Source organism: Spermophilus citellus, assembly GCF_964194105.1.
Source record: "Spermophilus citellus genome assembly, chromosome: 2".
NCBI classification, from domain to species: domain Eukaryota; kingdom Metazoa; phylum Chordata; class Mammalia; order Rodentia; family Sciuridae; genus Spermophilus; species Spermophilus citellus.
The window spans coordinates 237,716,988-237,732,085 of NC_138183.1; the positions used below are offsets into that span (position 1 = coordinate 237,716,988).

The 15,098-nt window shown below is 42.6% G+C and overlaps 2 protein-coding genes across 11 annotated transcripts in view; one reads left to right on the forward strand and one right to left on the reverse strand.

Annotated features, from left to right (window-relative positions):
- The window catches only part of LRP4 (LDL receptor related protein 4), a 62,934-nt gene extending 61,143 nt beyond the window's left edge, over window positions 1-1,791 (reverse strand). For 5 of the 7 annotated variants that reach the window (XR_014020694.1, XM_081282721.1, XM_081282719.1 and 2 more), the window contains exon 1: window positions 998-1,791. Coding sequence is in view for 5 of the 7 variants with exons in the window: in XM_081282721.1 (XP_081138847.1) it covers window positions 998-1,439 (442 nt within the window). In the remaining 2 variants the exon portion in view is untranslated. The remainder of the gene's footprint in view (window positions 1-997) is intronic. The other 2 variants (XR_014020695.1, XM_081282718.1) reach the window with 2 other exon arrangements.
- A 10,203-nt stretch (window positions 1,792-11,994) lies between these two features.
- Window positions 11,995-15,098, forward strand: part of CSTPP1 (centriolar satellite-associated tubulin polyglutamylase complex regulator 1) — a gene marked incomplete at its 3' end in the record, with an annotated part of 190,906 nt that continues 187,802 nt past the window's right edge. Inside the window, exons 1-2 of one of the 4 annotated variants that reach the window (XM_081282728.1) lie at window positions 11,995-12,095; window positions 13,969-14,280. In XM_081282728.1, the coding sequence (XP_081138854.1) occupies window positions 14,235-14,280 (46 nt within the window). In that variant the 5' untranslated portion in view covers window positions 11,995-12,095; window positions 13,969-14,234. Of the gene's footprint in view, window positions 12,096-13,968; window positions 14,281-15,098 lie in introns of those variants that run through there. The other 3 variants (XM_081282730.1, XM_081282729.1, XM_081282727.1) reach the window with 3 other exon arrangements.

Sequence of the window (15,098 nt, forward strand, 5' to 3'; positions counted from 1 at the left end):
ATCTTTGGGCACAAACTTAGAGGCAGCTGCTCTATCACGGGGTGCACCCATGGTCGTAAGCGGCGGCGAAGAAGCAGATGCCACTGGAGTCCTAATCACACTCCATCAGTTGCGAACGGGCACCGAACACGTTATTAATAAGGAGCAGATGAAGCAGCAGTCCTGATCCCATCCGCACAGCTCCCCTGAGGCCGAGGCCCCACCGCGCGGGCCGAGAGGCTGCTGCCTTCTGAGTTCAGCAACACCCGCCCCCTGCCCCCAGCCCCAGCCAGGACGGATCTGCGGGAGTCTTCCAGCAGTTCCTTCCCAAAGTTCCTCCTCAGCCCCTTTTCCAATCCTCTCCCCCCACCCCTCCCCTGGGGAGGATCCGGGGCAGGAAGCTGATTGGCCGCAGCCAGGAGAGGGAACCTAAAACACCACTAAGGGGAGATGCTGCAAGCAAGCAATGCCCGAAGACCCTCGGTGAGAGCCGGGTCTGGGGGATTTGTTCCCGAGTAGAGGAATTCCCGGTGCTCAAGTACTTAGATTCCACCGAGGCCCCTCTCCGCAACCCACACGAGACCCTCAGCCCCTGGGAAGAGAGCTATTTACAATTTATGGGTTTAGCGACCGCCCTCCCCGCCTCCCTTTCTTTGCACACATTCATTCGCACCAAGGACACAGAGACCCTGTCTTAACCTGAAAGGGAAGCAGCCCCCAGCTCTTTAAAGAGCAGCTAAGAAGGCAAGCGAGCGCCTCCGGTCTTATCCCACCCGGCCCAGACCGGAGCCCGGGGGAGCTCCTCCACCACTGTCCCCTCTCGCACTTGAGGAGCTGGGGGAGCTCCTGGTTCCACCCCCAGCATGCAATTTCAGGGCCACTTCTTGGAGTGAGCGCGAGGGGTTTCAGGCCCCAGCCTGCGCCCTTGGGCTCCTGGGAGGTGAGTCCTGCAGCTGCCCAACCCAGGGACAAACTTTCCCGATGGGCCGGTCGGAGCGGGCGCGGCGACACAGCTTACCGTGTGCACAGAGCAGGGCGCCAACCAGCAGCGCGCCCCACAGCCGCCTCATGGTGCCGCGGCCGCCGCCGGCGCTCCCTGCCGGCCGGGGGTCCCGCCGACTCCCGCGGGACGGCGCGGCGTAGGGAGTCAGCGGAGGGTCCCGGGAGGGAAGCGTCCCGGGTCCGCCACGGTCCGCGTGCCCCGCAAGTCGCCCTCCGGCCGCTGCAGCCTCCAGTGCTGCTAGAGCCGAAGCCGCCCCGCCAGGGGACCGGGAGGGGGTGTCCCGGGCCCTGCCGCCCCGCCCCCCGCGCCGCAGCCCCCGCCACCGCCACCGCGCCTGGTCCCGCCTCCAACGCTGGCCCGGCCCCTTCCAGCCCTCGGCTCCCGCCCCCCAGTCCTCAGACCCCACCCGTGGGCACCTCAGGCTCGGGCCCCTCTCCTCCTCAAGCCACCCCCACATTCCTAGCCATCGAAAGACTCTCTTTCTCTGTCCCCATTACTACTGCTCAAATGTCCCCAATTTTTTTAAAAAAATAATTATTATTATCCTAGACACAACTCTCAGACTCCGTTCACCCTAGCTCCACGCCAGGGAGGAGCACCCGGGCTGACCCAAGTCGCCTGGACGTGACCCCAGCACCCTACCGGCCCCAAGTCCAGACTTTATTGATGTCCCAGAATACGCAAGGCTTGCTAATGCGTAATCCTCTAGGTCTTTATTGACATCAAACAAGGGCCATCAGGGGGCCTGTCGGGCTGTATCTTAACTAGCATTCTCACTGTCAAAATTCCTTTTCTGAGATTTTCTACTTGCACCCCCGCCTCTCCTCTGGTCTAGGCAGTGTTGTTCTAGGGCTAAATAATTCCGCGACCTCCCCTTTTCATTTACTCATTTCCTGAGGTAGTTGTCTGGGTCCTGTCGCCTCAGCTCAGACGTCCAGATTTGGCTCAGACAGACTTAGTTCCTCCTCGCTGTCTTTGTAAATCAATGTCGTTAGCCTTTTCACCTTCTTTGACTTTCTGATCTTGGCAAGGGAGGGAGGGAGTAAGGAAATGAGTCCTTACTTAGAATTGCACTCCCCCAAGACCTCAGCATTCTCCCAGCCTCTGACTGCAGAAGGAACTTCCAGCAATCTTTATCATTCGGGTTCCTACATAATTGTAAAAACCTCTCGGTTTTGTGACCTAGCCCTCTCCCTAATGAATATTAACAGTATGGATTAATTTTGCCACCTTCGATTTTTCTAGGTTGGATCTCATTTCGTTATCTTTGCCCAAGTCCCCGACTTTCTTAAGGCCAAGGTATCACTTTTCCCTCCAAGCTGATATGCCAGTGTTTCCTGGCTTTGGCTCATCTGTGGATTTCATTAAATCTCTTTCCTATCACCAAAATGCCAAAAAGACCCAGATACCCCAAGTGAGCTGAAAATAAGTGCAAAATGGATATTAGGATATTTTTCAAAATGGATGGGTTGACATTTCATCCTTGCTTATTTTCAAATTTTCAAGGCTTTCACTCCAAATTACCATCTTTGACCAAAGCTAACATTAACCATACTTTGTGACAGTTACAGCAACAAAAGTGATGTTAACTCTTTCTTAGTCAGTATCTTTCTATACTGTTTTGCCTGAAATTTTTATCCAGATGCAATGTGGTTGAACTAGCATCACCATGGTAACTAATACAGTGGCATTTTCTGGGTTTGTAGTTCTTCTTGCTGACTGAAGGCGGCAGTAGAGTCAGGCCAGGTCTGTAAGATCTAAGTGCTTGGGAAAAACAGTAGACCTGTCTGTCTATTCTACATGGGTCACCTTAGCCTAAAATCCAAGGAGAAAAAAGTGAAAATAGAGGCTAATTCCTTAGTCTTCTCTTCCTTTCTAATGCAGTTCGTGGTTGATCTAAGGGTTTTAATATATGCTGAAATAAAGACTTGCTTTTTAAACCTGTTGAGAAAGACCTTGTGATTCTGGACACCATATTTTGTTCCAAATGAAAACCAGACATGTGCTATATTGAATATATTTGTCCCCAAAAAAGCCAGGACACAAGGTCCCCATACTTTCAATGTCAGGGGATTAAGAATTTATAAACAGTTTCCACTCTGTATGCAAAGGACAGGTTCCTTTCCAGAGGCATGATTTGTGTTATTTTTCTGAAATTGGAGAGGTAGGAGGAGGCTTCCTGTCCCTGTCTAACTCAGGCAAGAGGGACTGTGTTTTCTGTGTGCATCCCAAGTTCTTCTGCATGGTCCAGGACAGTTCTGGTGCATCATGCCATCTTTGGCTGCTGTGAGTCACTGGGAATATCAATGGGTAGAAGCTAACTTTGTGCAAAGTCCCTGCTGGGGTCACCCCCTAGAGTGAGTTAAGTCTTGGCTGTCAGAAACTGCTCTTGTGCCAGGAGGACTAAGCCATATTTATTTTTACCAGGCCTCTCAGACTTTCTTGTTTGGAGTGAGAGATCCTGAAAAGCATGCCAGAATAGGCTGTTTGTCTCCCTTTTATTGTCCTCTGGGACATGCCCCTAGAAAAGTTGTAGGGGACTGCCAATTCCCGAGGGGGTCTCAGAAGCATTGGTTTCCTCAGAAACACCACCCCTTTCCTTCATCCTTCTAGGACAGTCCAGGGAGCTGAATTTCCAAGATCAGGATATTGCCCTGAATTAGACCATCACTAATGGCCCTTTCAAAGGAAACACAGGGAGTGCTATGGAAATAGATAGAAATGGGCATGATTTTGATCTAACTAGGTTGACAGAATTCTCTTGTAACCCAGGCATCAATCAACAACTGGAATTTCCAAATGTAATTCTTCTGAAAAAGAAAAAGACCTGAAGTTTCCCACTTTAAAATAATGGTTCTCAACCAGGAGTGATTTTTCAGGCGTGGTGCAATATTTGTAGACATTTTTGAGAGTACTGGAATCTGGTGGGTAAAGGCCCAGGATGCAGCTAAACATGCTATAATGAACAGGACATCCCTCCACGTTCAAATAACTACCCAGACCAAAAGATTAATAGTGATGAGATTAAGAAACTCTAGAAGATTAAGAACATGAATCTGCAAATAATTGCTCCATTATCTCTCTGAACTCCACTTTCTTGTTGAAGGTAATGCAAGTGCAGAGGAGGAGTACTTTATAAAACGGACACAGCTAAGGGAGTCCTTCACCTCTCTGGTACAAGGAGACATATTTTCACTTGGAAACTATTCATTAAAGGTATTTTACACCAGGCACTCTGGAAGAAGTGATGAATGGATTAATTGGATCCCTGGAACTTACAATCTGATGGTTGCAAGGATTTTCAAGTATGAAGAGCCATGAAAAGAATGACCCCACAAACAAATTCAAAGTTACAAATAATAAAAACATTGAAAGAGGGGCTGGGGATGTGGCTCAAGCGCTAGCGTGCTCGCCTGGCATGCGTGCGGCCCGGGTTCGATCCTCAGCACCACATACAAACTAAGATGTTGTGTTCGCTGAAAACTAAAAAATAAATATTAAAATTATCTCTCTCTTTCTCTCTCTCCTCTCTTCTCTCTTCTCTCTTCTCTCTCTCTCTCTCTCTCTCTCTCTCTCTCTCTCCTCACTCTCTCTTTAAAAAAAATAAAAACATTGAAAGAAAAGTACAGGGTTCTATGAAAAGAAACTTAATTTAGGTTTGGGATTTGATTTGAGGAAGGCCTGTCAGAGGTATTAACTTTTTAAGCTGAGTTACCATCAGGGAAGCTGGGGATGTGGCTCAGTAGTAGAGCATTTGCCTAGCATGCATGAGGCCTGGGCTGGATCTCCAGCATCACAAAAATAAGAAAAAAAGCTAAGAGCAGATGGGGAGGGTCTTCCAGGCAGAAGGAATAGTATGTGCATAAGCTCTGATATCACTGGGCTAGAGTTGTGGCTCAGTGGTAGAGTGCTTGCCTAGCATGTGTGAGGCACTGGGTTCGATTCTCAGCACTGCATATAAATAATGAATAAAATAAAGGTCTATCAACATCTTTTTAAAAAAGTATCACTAACTTATAGCAATGGATATGCTTTTGCCTAGGTTCTGGGGGCTACTACTGGAGACTGGAAACAATGACATCCTCAGGAAATAATCTGTTTTGCAAACACTCCATACCACCATTTCTAGTGCCAGCATTTTTCATGTTTCAACTTAGCAGTGGTACTGAAGTCAAAGATCTGGGGCATGTAGTTGATTCTGTTCCCTGGCCTAAATTGGGGCACACCCTAAAAGGTGGGGCTTTTTAGTATATTTTTATCTTCTGAAAGCTTGATATTTACACATCTGGCACAGATAAAAAGAGCCTTTACAGCAAATAGCTCATTTATCTTGATTGTTATAGCAAAGATAAATTCAGAATGGTGGATAGACATATGATTAATAAATATTCATTTAATAATAAATATATATAATAACCAATACTAAATGTGAATCAAGCATCCAAGTGAATGACTTATTTTCCCATACTTTGAAATTTGTTCTCTATACAGTCAGAAGAGTGACTTCTTTAAAAATATAAGAAAGGCTTAAAACCTTCCAATGACTTCCTGTTAAAGTTAGAATTAAAATACTTACTTCTTGCCTGGTCTTTTAAGGTTCTTTGTGATCTGAACTTGGCCTACTTTCACAATTTTTCTCCTCACTCATTCTTCTCTAGCCATGCTGGCATTCTTTCAGCTCTGCAGCATGCTATCATTTCTGTCTCTCTCTTTTTTTGGAAACAGGGATTGAACTCAGGTGCATTCGCCCACGGAACCACATCCCCAGCCCTATTTTGTATTTATTTAGAGACAGGGTCTCACTAGTTGTTTAGCACCTCGCTGTTGCTGATGCTGGTTTTGAAGTGGCGATCCTCCTACCTCAGCCTCCTGAGCTGCTGGGATTACAGTTGTGCGCCACCACACTGGCTCATTTCTGTCTTAACACTATCCATGTGCCATCTCCTCTACCTAGAATGCTGTCTCTCTAGATCATTCCTCTGGTCATCTCAGCTCAACATCACAACCTCAGAGAGGCCTCACCCTGAATGTGTCTTGTACTCACTGCCTTTATCTTATATGACTTTCTCTATAATATTTATCATTTAAAATAATCTTTTTTGTTGTTACATGTTTACTGTCTACCTCTCAACCACTAGATAATGAGCTCCAATGGACTCAGGGGTCTTATTTATTTTAGCCTCTAGTACCTTAAAATTGTGCCTGCTGCATATTACTCAATGGACTTCTCTTAAATCAGTAAAAACCAGAGTACTAGGGTTGGGTAAATGCAAAGATGAGTAAGGTAGGGTCCCTAACTCTAAGAAGCTCTGAATCTGCTGGAGAAGATGACTTGTAAAGCAATGACAGTGTCGTAGAATTATGTGTAAAGGACTGTGGAAACAGAGAAGAGAGCTCTCGTAAGTTTGGGGTAGCTGGGCCTTGAATGTGGAAAACATTTCACTATGTGAAGAAAGGAGAAAATAGAAGAGGAGGCACATTCCAGATGAAAGGAATGCCACAAGCAAAGACTCACTGTCTCAAAAGTGGTTGCAATGTTCAAAGAAGGTCCAGTAATTTTATTTTATTTTTATTTTTTAGTTTTCTTTGATTGTATGTGGTGCTAAGGATCGAACCTGGACCACACGTATGCCAGGCAAGTGCACTACCGCTTGAGCCACATCCCCAGGTCCAGTAATTTTATGTGTCTAGAAGAACATAGAGTGGTTGGGGAAAGCTGAAAGGGTTTCTTCTTTTCTTTTTGGTACCAGGGATTTAACCCAGGGATACTTAACCACTGAGCCACATTGACCCATTTTATATGTTTTTTATTTTGAGACAGGGTCTGGCTAAGTTGCTTAAGGTCTTGCTAAATTGCTGAGGCTGGCTTTGAACCTGAGATCCTCCTGCCTCAGCCTCCTAAGCTTCTGGGATCACAGGCATGTGCCACCATGCCCAGTGCTGAAAATGGTGCCTGAATTAAATGTACTTATTTACTTTTATATCTGTTTATTCAATGAACATTTACTGAGTTCTTACAACTCAATTAATGGGAGGGATTATATTATTCTTACTATTTAAATTCATCTTTCTGTTTTTCTGTACCTCTGACTCAGGACAATACTTTTCTAGGGAGAGAGGGGGACTCAGTCGTGGGCTAACAACTGGTTTTCTTTAACTGATGTTTAAATTTTACTCTGCTAAGAGAAGTTTATTAAATTAATTTAAATATCCTTAAGAAAATATCCCCCAAAGATCAAAAAATCTGCAAAGTCAGGACACAGCCTAAATCCTATCAAGTCTAGGTTTATGCCCCTGATGATGTTCCTAATGGGTACGTCAGGGGAAGTAGAATTGCTCTCCAGTGTACCCTTCAAAACCATAGGAGTATAACACACTTGATCCTGATATCTTTTCAGGACTATATAGTCCCTGGACATAACTAAGCCAATTTTGAAGCTGTATGTTTTTTGACAACTCCCTTAACTTTACTACTGTCAATACATAGTTTTCAAAAATATTTGTCTTACATTTACTGATTTCAAGTTTAAATTATTCATCTTCATCCTGACCCTCAATAAATATTTATTCTAACTTTCTGGGTAGGAGGAAGTTTATGACAGCAATAAAACATGTTCCCTGGTCTTAACTTACAGTCCATGAGAATAGACACTCTGGCAAATGAATAAATATATAATAAAATAAACACTAAAATACAGTGGTAATTGATTCCTTGGGAATTTGGATATGGCTTCATGAAGCTGGTGATATTAGTGTAGATCTTATAGGGTGTATAGTTTTCCCTCCAGAAAACATGGGAGAGGTACATTTTAGGTAGACAGCTTATGCCAAAGCAAGGGAGTGTGATATGTTTGGGGATATGAAATAGGACAGTATGTCTGGAGTGTTAAGTCTTTAGAAAGGAGTGAGGGGCAAGATGACTGGAAGAGAAGGTTGGAACCAAACTGTGAAGGGATTACTATGTCTGCATGTCATCATCCTAGTGATGGTGACTCGGCAACACCTTTTAAGTATGTAAGTAACAGGGCACATTTGAATTTTAGAAAAATAAACAATAAACTCTTGTAACAATGTAGAGAATAGCTTGGGGAATAACTTGGTGACTCCAATGTGTTTGTCCTGAGATTTTGGAATTGGGGACTGCCAGTTCATATCCTAAGTGGACTTACTGATTTTTTATATATTCCCTCTTATTTTCCTGATTTGAGTCTCATGTTTACATGCAGCTTTGTCTCTGACACTTTTGCTTAGTTACTTGATATTTGGTGGTGGGGCATTTTTAAAATATGGTGGCCTGTCACACACAGTATTGAGATGTAGGAATGATGTGCCATTGTTTTCTTATTGGTTTATTGTTTGTTTGTTTTGGGTATTGGGAATTGAACTCAGGGGCACGTAACCACTGAGCAACATCCCCAGCCATATTTTGTATTTTATTTAGAGACAGGGTCTCACTGAGTTGCTTAGCACCTTGCTTTTGTTGAGGCTGGCTTTGAACTGGTGATCCTCCTGCCTCAGCCTCTTGAGCTGGGATTACAGGCATGTGCTTCTACAACCAGCTCTGATTGTTTTTTTTTTTTTTTTTTTTTTTTTTAAAGAGAGAGTGAGAGAGGAGAGAGAGGAGAGAGAGAGAGAGAGAATTTTTAATATTTATTTTTTAGTTCTCGGCGGACACAACATCTTTGTTGGTATGTGGTGCTGAGGATCGAACCCGGGCCGCACGCATGCCAGGCGAGCACGCTACCGCTTGAGCCACATCCCCAGCCCCCTCTGATTGGTTTTTTATGCTTGCATTTTCTTTCTTTCTGGGTCTGGCTAAGTTGCTTAGGGCCTCACTATGTTGCTGAGGCTGCCTTTGAACTTGTGATCCTCTTGCCTCAGCCTGTTGAGCCCCTGGGATTACAAGTGTGCTCTATCGCACCTGGTGATGCCTTGAATTTATTTATTTATTTATTTATTTATTTATTTATTTATTTATTTATTTATTTATTTTTGAGATGGGAGTCTCACTTATGTTGCATAGGCTGCTCTTGGAATTCCTGGGCTCAACAAATCCTCCTGTCAGACATGTACCACCATACCCAGCTGATGCCTTCTATTTCCCTGACATTTTTTAATTTTTTAAAAATATTTTTTAAGTTGTTGATAGACCTTTATTTTATTTATATGTGGTGCTGAGAATCAAACCCAGTGCCTCACACATGCCAGACAAGTGGGCTACCACTGAGCCCCAGCCCCAGTCCCTTCCTGATCTTTTTGTTTATAATTAATTTGTTTTATGAGTTGGTTGTTATGAGGGAACCATAATCCTATGGATTTGATGGCCTTCATTTTTCTAGACTTTTAATCTAGAAGGAAGCAACTTCACTTAACAGCCATTTATGGTATAACGGCTTTTGGCCTGACCTTATGCACAGTCCTAGGAATTTAAAGATGAATGAAGACAGTCTCTGCCCTCAAGGAACTCACAATCTAGTAGGAGAGTTCAGATTACTAGAGATTGAACCCAGGGGCATTTAAACATTGAGCCACTTCTCCAGCCCTTTTTATATCTTATTTAGAGACAAGGTCTTCTTAGGTTGCTTAGGGCCTTGCTAGTTTCTGAGGCTGGCTTTGAACTTGAAGTCCTCCAGCCTCTGCTTCCCAAGTTGTTGAGATTACAGGCCTGCACCACTGCAGTTAGCTCAAAGAATAATTTTTAAAAAGAGATAAATACTTATAAAAGTGTGTACTCTAGGATAGGGAAGAGAACTAATTTTTGTAGGCTATTACGAATCAGAAAATCGGGCTGGGAATATAGCTCAGTTGGTAGAGTGCTTGTGTTGCATGCACAAGGCTCTGAGTTCAATCCCCAGCACCACACATACACACATACACACACACACACACACACACACACAAAGAATCAGAAAATCACTGGTGTGATGGCCCTTGCCTGTAATCCCAGTGGCTGGGGAGGCTGAGACAAGAGAATCATGAGTTCAAAGCCAGCCTCTGCAATGGCAAGGTGCTAAGCAATTCAGTGAGACCCTGTCTCTATAAATAAAACAAAATAGGGCTGAGATGTAGCTCAGTGGTCAAGTACTTCTGAGTTCAATCCCTGATACCAAAAAAAAAAAAAAAAAAAAAAGGAAAAAAGATATCATCCACCCTTTCAAATTATATGAAAGTGTAATTCCCAGTTTTTTGCAGCCTTTGATAATATGAAATAATAAGAAGGTACAAGTCTGTTATTGCCTTTGAGCTCCAGTTCAATTTAAGCCATGTCCTCTTAACCATTTTCTTAGGATGCATTAGTTATTCTTAACAGCCCAAGAGTTTGTGAACATTTCTTTTTATTTGCAATTGTTCCAAAGCTTGGTCTGTTGATACTTGGCCAGTTCAAAATAATTTTTCTATAGATAGCATTTTTAATTTGAACATGTTAATCCCAGACAATGGCATCACACTTAGTTTCTATTTTGCTCTTGTGGAGGATAAGTCTTTTAAGAGCCTCATAGCTCAGCATGAATTTCATGACCCGCATTTCTTAGTAGCTACTTTGCCTTTAGCATCTTTTCTGCTTGATGAGTTGATAAAAGCGTGTCCTAGTTTCTTCAACCTGTTTTGTAACAATAATTCAATCTGCTTTTATTCTTTCCTCATTGCTTCCTTGAGGTTTAAAATCTATTTAGTATATTCATGATTATTTTTCTGTAGTCTTCAACTCCAGGGAGGATTTTCTTCTCTGTCAGTCTCTAATAGATCCTCTGTAATATCTGAGATGTCTGTTAATTTTCTCTTTATAAAATCAGAAATTATAGGGCTGGGGCTGTAGCTCAGTGGCAGAGTGCTTGCCTAGCACGTGTGAGGCACTGGGTTCCATCCTTAGCACCACATAAAAATAAACAAATAAAATAAAGGCATTCTGTCCATTTACAACTACGAATTTTTTTTAATCAGAAATTATAATCTGATAGTGACGTATAAGCATATCCTCTGTCTTGTGGATGTCTCCCCCATTGTTCAGAGTACGATGCTTCATTCTTTATGCTGTAGTTCTTGCCTTTGACATCTCCTGTTCTATTTTTGATCAATTTCATATCACTTGTTTCTTTCCTGGATTGTGGCATTGTCTTCTGTCTTATTTGCTTGGGTGACTACTTGTTTCCGTAAATTTTTTTTTGAAATATGATAATTTAGGAACCCGAAAAGTTGACTTAAACTGTAGGTTGACTTTTTGTTTTATGGACACAATATCTTTATTTATTTTATTTATTTATTTTTTATGTGGTGCTGATCGAACCCAGTGCCTCACATGTGAGGAGCAAGCTCTCTACCGCTGAGCTATAACCCCAGCCCCTGAAGGCTGACTTTTTTTTTCTTTCATTAACATTCAACAGTATCACAAAAATATACATGATTTGGGGGCTGGGGTCGTAGTTCAGTGGTTGAGTGCTTGCCTCAATCCTCAGCACCATGTACAATAAATAAATAGATAAAATAAAGATATTGTGTCCATCTACAACTAAAAAAATTAAAAATATATATACATGATTTGAAGAACTTGTGTACATGTCCATTCTTCTTAAGACTGATGTTGTGTACATTTCACTGAAAAAATGTCCTCTACAGCTGATATGTTGCCAAAATCAATTATTACATAATCTGTGACCAAAGAGAAATCTAAAAGTAGTGGCTTCTTCTGGAAACAACAAACACTATCTGGAAATCATCACATCTGCCTAAAAAATATTTTAAAGATTTTTGTGCCACTCATGTATTGTTTGTTTTCAGGTTATAATACATGCTCATTACAGAAAAAAAATTAAGAATGTAGAAAAACACAAAGAAGAGAAATGCAGTCAGTAATTGTGCCACCTAAGAAAACCATCTGTTATTTCTGCAAAAGCCTAGATTTTCTTTTTCTTCTCTCTCTCTCTTTTTTTCTTTTTTTTTTGGTACCAGAGATTGAACTCGGGTACACTGGACCATTGAGCCACATCCCCAGCCCTGTTTTGTGTTTTATTTAGAGACAGAGTTTCATTGAGTCGCTTAGAACCTCGCTTTTGCTGAAGCTGGCTTTGAACTCATGATCATCCTGTTTCACCCTCTCAAGCCTCTGGGATTTTAGGTATGTGCCAGGGCACCAGGGTCCAGATTTTCTTGAAGCCTTAATCTAGCAACCTCTTTACCCCTAAGTCCTTCTCCTCAATAGACTGTTTAGAACATTCAAAGTGGAAGGCTAACTTTAAATACATGGGTCTTTAGGATTTTTATGGAAGGGATAAAACTGTAGGAAAAACCTACAAATTGGTCCAGAGATGACATCTTGTTCTTATTTAGCTTTCTTTGAGTCATTAACAGTCGGGCGCCACTGGTGCTGAAACTTATCATTATTATAACCACAAATGGGTTAATGCCCAAACAAAGCTATATTCTTGGGGCTGGTTCCCAGTTTTACCACACAGACCCCAGTAGCAGCACCCTCCATGTCCCAGGATAATGCTCCACAAATAAGAGGATGTCAAATGTTTAGCCTAGTCTTGAAATTCTCTTCTTTTATCTGGGGGGAGCTTCCAGTTGCCAGCAGGACAGAGCAAAAGAAAAAAAAATAAATAAATATCCAGCCAACAAACACTAAAAAAAAAAAAAGAGGCTGTGTTGTTTAGTGGTTAGACCAGTAGCCTGGATGTTGGGATTGCTGAGATCCTGTTCTAGCTCTCCCACTGACTGGATGGATGATACTAGACAAGTCACTTTTGTGACTCATGCCTCAGTTTCCCTACTTAGAAAGAGGAGAAGTGCCTTACATTGTTTTCGTGAACACATATGAAATTATCTGCAAATACCTTCAGGCTGTTTGGGAATAAAGTAAAATTATCATCTTTAATAATTACTATCCTATTATTTTATTAATATTACAGTAATGAGCCACAAGTATGAAACTTATGAAACTCCTATACCCTCAAGCTGCATGGGAAGAGTGGTGGATGGAGCAGGGAGAAGGCAAAGTTTTTAAAAACCAGATTTGTAGGACTTTTCATCAAATACCAAATTAGTAAATTCATTACCTCAAAATACTAAACACGGCTCCTAGTTTGGCTTTGTCCCTTTCTCCTTACCACATCCAAATTCGAGAGTGACTCACAGGAGCCTAGAATTGAGACACATATACAATTTTAAGGGAAAGGGAGAATTAGGAGGTTTGAGGCTCCTTGCTGGAGGAGGCTAAGAATAGGACACTCAGAACACAAAGAGAAGAACCTTCTCTTTCCTTCTCCTCCCAGTGTAGGTGGTCTATTGGTTTCCAAGTCCTTTTGATGGCATGATTTTTGTTTGCTTTCTGTCTTTTTCACAAAACCTCACCTTGTTGGAGGGGGTGGGGGGACATTTACTAAAAAAGCAAGGACAGAGTGGCTTTTTTCTGCTGGATTTAAACAGTGAAAATTGCTACAGATCTGTTATTGGGAGTGGAAAGTAGCGAACAGAGAAATATCTGGGAACCTGAAAACTAACGAATACTCTCTCCTCTCAAAGGAGAAGTAAGCAATTGGGCATGTGAAGAAAAAATCTAATACATGTCTTACTTCCTGCACCCTTCACCTTCAAGAAATAAAGTGGGTAGAAAAAAAGGAAAAACCCTTAGAAAAGGCATGAAATAATAGGGATGATAGTAAAAGGAGGACCCAAAAGAGGATTTGAAAGGAAATGGCAATTGACTTACTGAGTACTTAATGAACACCTTTTGTGTGTCAGCACTTTTGCAGGCTAAAAGACACATCCCTAACTTCAAGAAGTAGCCACGTTACAATATGCACGTGAAAGCACTTTGTAGCAATGTAAGACAGTACACGCTAAGGAGATAAAAATAGGTAATGAGACTGTTTATGGTAGTTCACGAGTGGGAATTATTGAGAGTCACGGTGACAGCTTTATAAACAGGAATAGGTATGAAATTCAGAAATTGCAGATATGGATGGCTGACAGTAATTCTTTGACATCAGGAAATGTGACAGATTCAAAGGACTCAAGATTCTTCTAAATCCAAGTCCGCAAGAACCGTGTCCAACGAAACCTCGGCCCCCCGCGAAGTGACTGCTTGCGGAACTTGCGTGGCGGACTCAGCGTTGCGCCCCGGAGACTGTTGGCGTTACACCTCCTTCGCCTCCCGTTTTGCCTCCCGCCACGGGTGCCATGGCAACCGAGAGAGAGTGCAACCTGGGTTCCGGAAGCCAGAGAGCTGGAGCTTGGAAGGTACCCGGGTCAAAGGATGCTGAGTCCCGAGCGCCTAGCCCTACCCGACTACGAGTATCTGGGTAGGCTCTTCCTTCAACTTTTGGGAAGGAAAGTGAAGATGAATTAGGCCAGGGTGTGGGGAGGAGGCGGGGTCTGAGTGGGAACGGGTCCGAGTGGGATGGGAAGGGGCGGGGAAGCTGGGGTTCCAGGGCCTAAGCGTGTAATGTAAGGCCTAACGGGGAGGAAAAACTGCAGCTGGGGAGTAAAGCTTACGGGGTGGATTGTGTTCAAAGAGGGACACGTTGGGGTATTATTGATCTGCTGGTAGTAGAGTAAGTAACCTTGGAACCTGAAGTGTCCTGTCAGTCATTCCATGAATAATCATTTTACCGTTACAGTGGCAGCTAAAGCTATTTTAGCTTTTCTTTTACATTAGGCACTATGCGAAGTATTTTACGTGCAGTATTCTTTGAAACTTCCCAACAGCGCTAGAAGAAATTATGTTTTCTTCCATTTTGCAGATGGTGAAATTAAGGCTGAAGAGGTAACTTGCATAAATAAGACCACACAGCTAGAAACAGTAGTGCTAGGATCAGAATCTGATTTACCTATGACTTAACTCTTGAGCTAAGGTTGTAGTTGCAGTGCAGTGCTTTAGCACATTTAGTGAATAAGCATTTGCTGCATGAAACACACACATACACGTACAGACATATATATATATATATATATGCACAGTCATGCATTTTTTATAGTTAATATCACAGATACTTTTGCATCCAATGCATAACAATATCAGTGTCTAGACTTTTGCTAAGGATTTTGTGTATTTAATCTAATTTACCCAGTACTCAATGAACCTGTGAAATAAAGCCTAGCAGGAGCATATAGTGCCTAC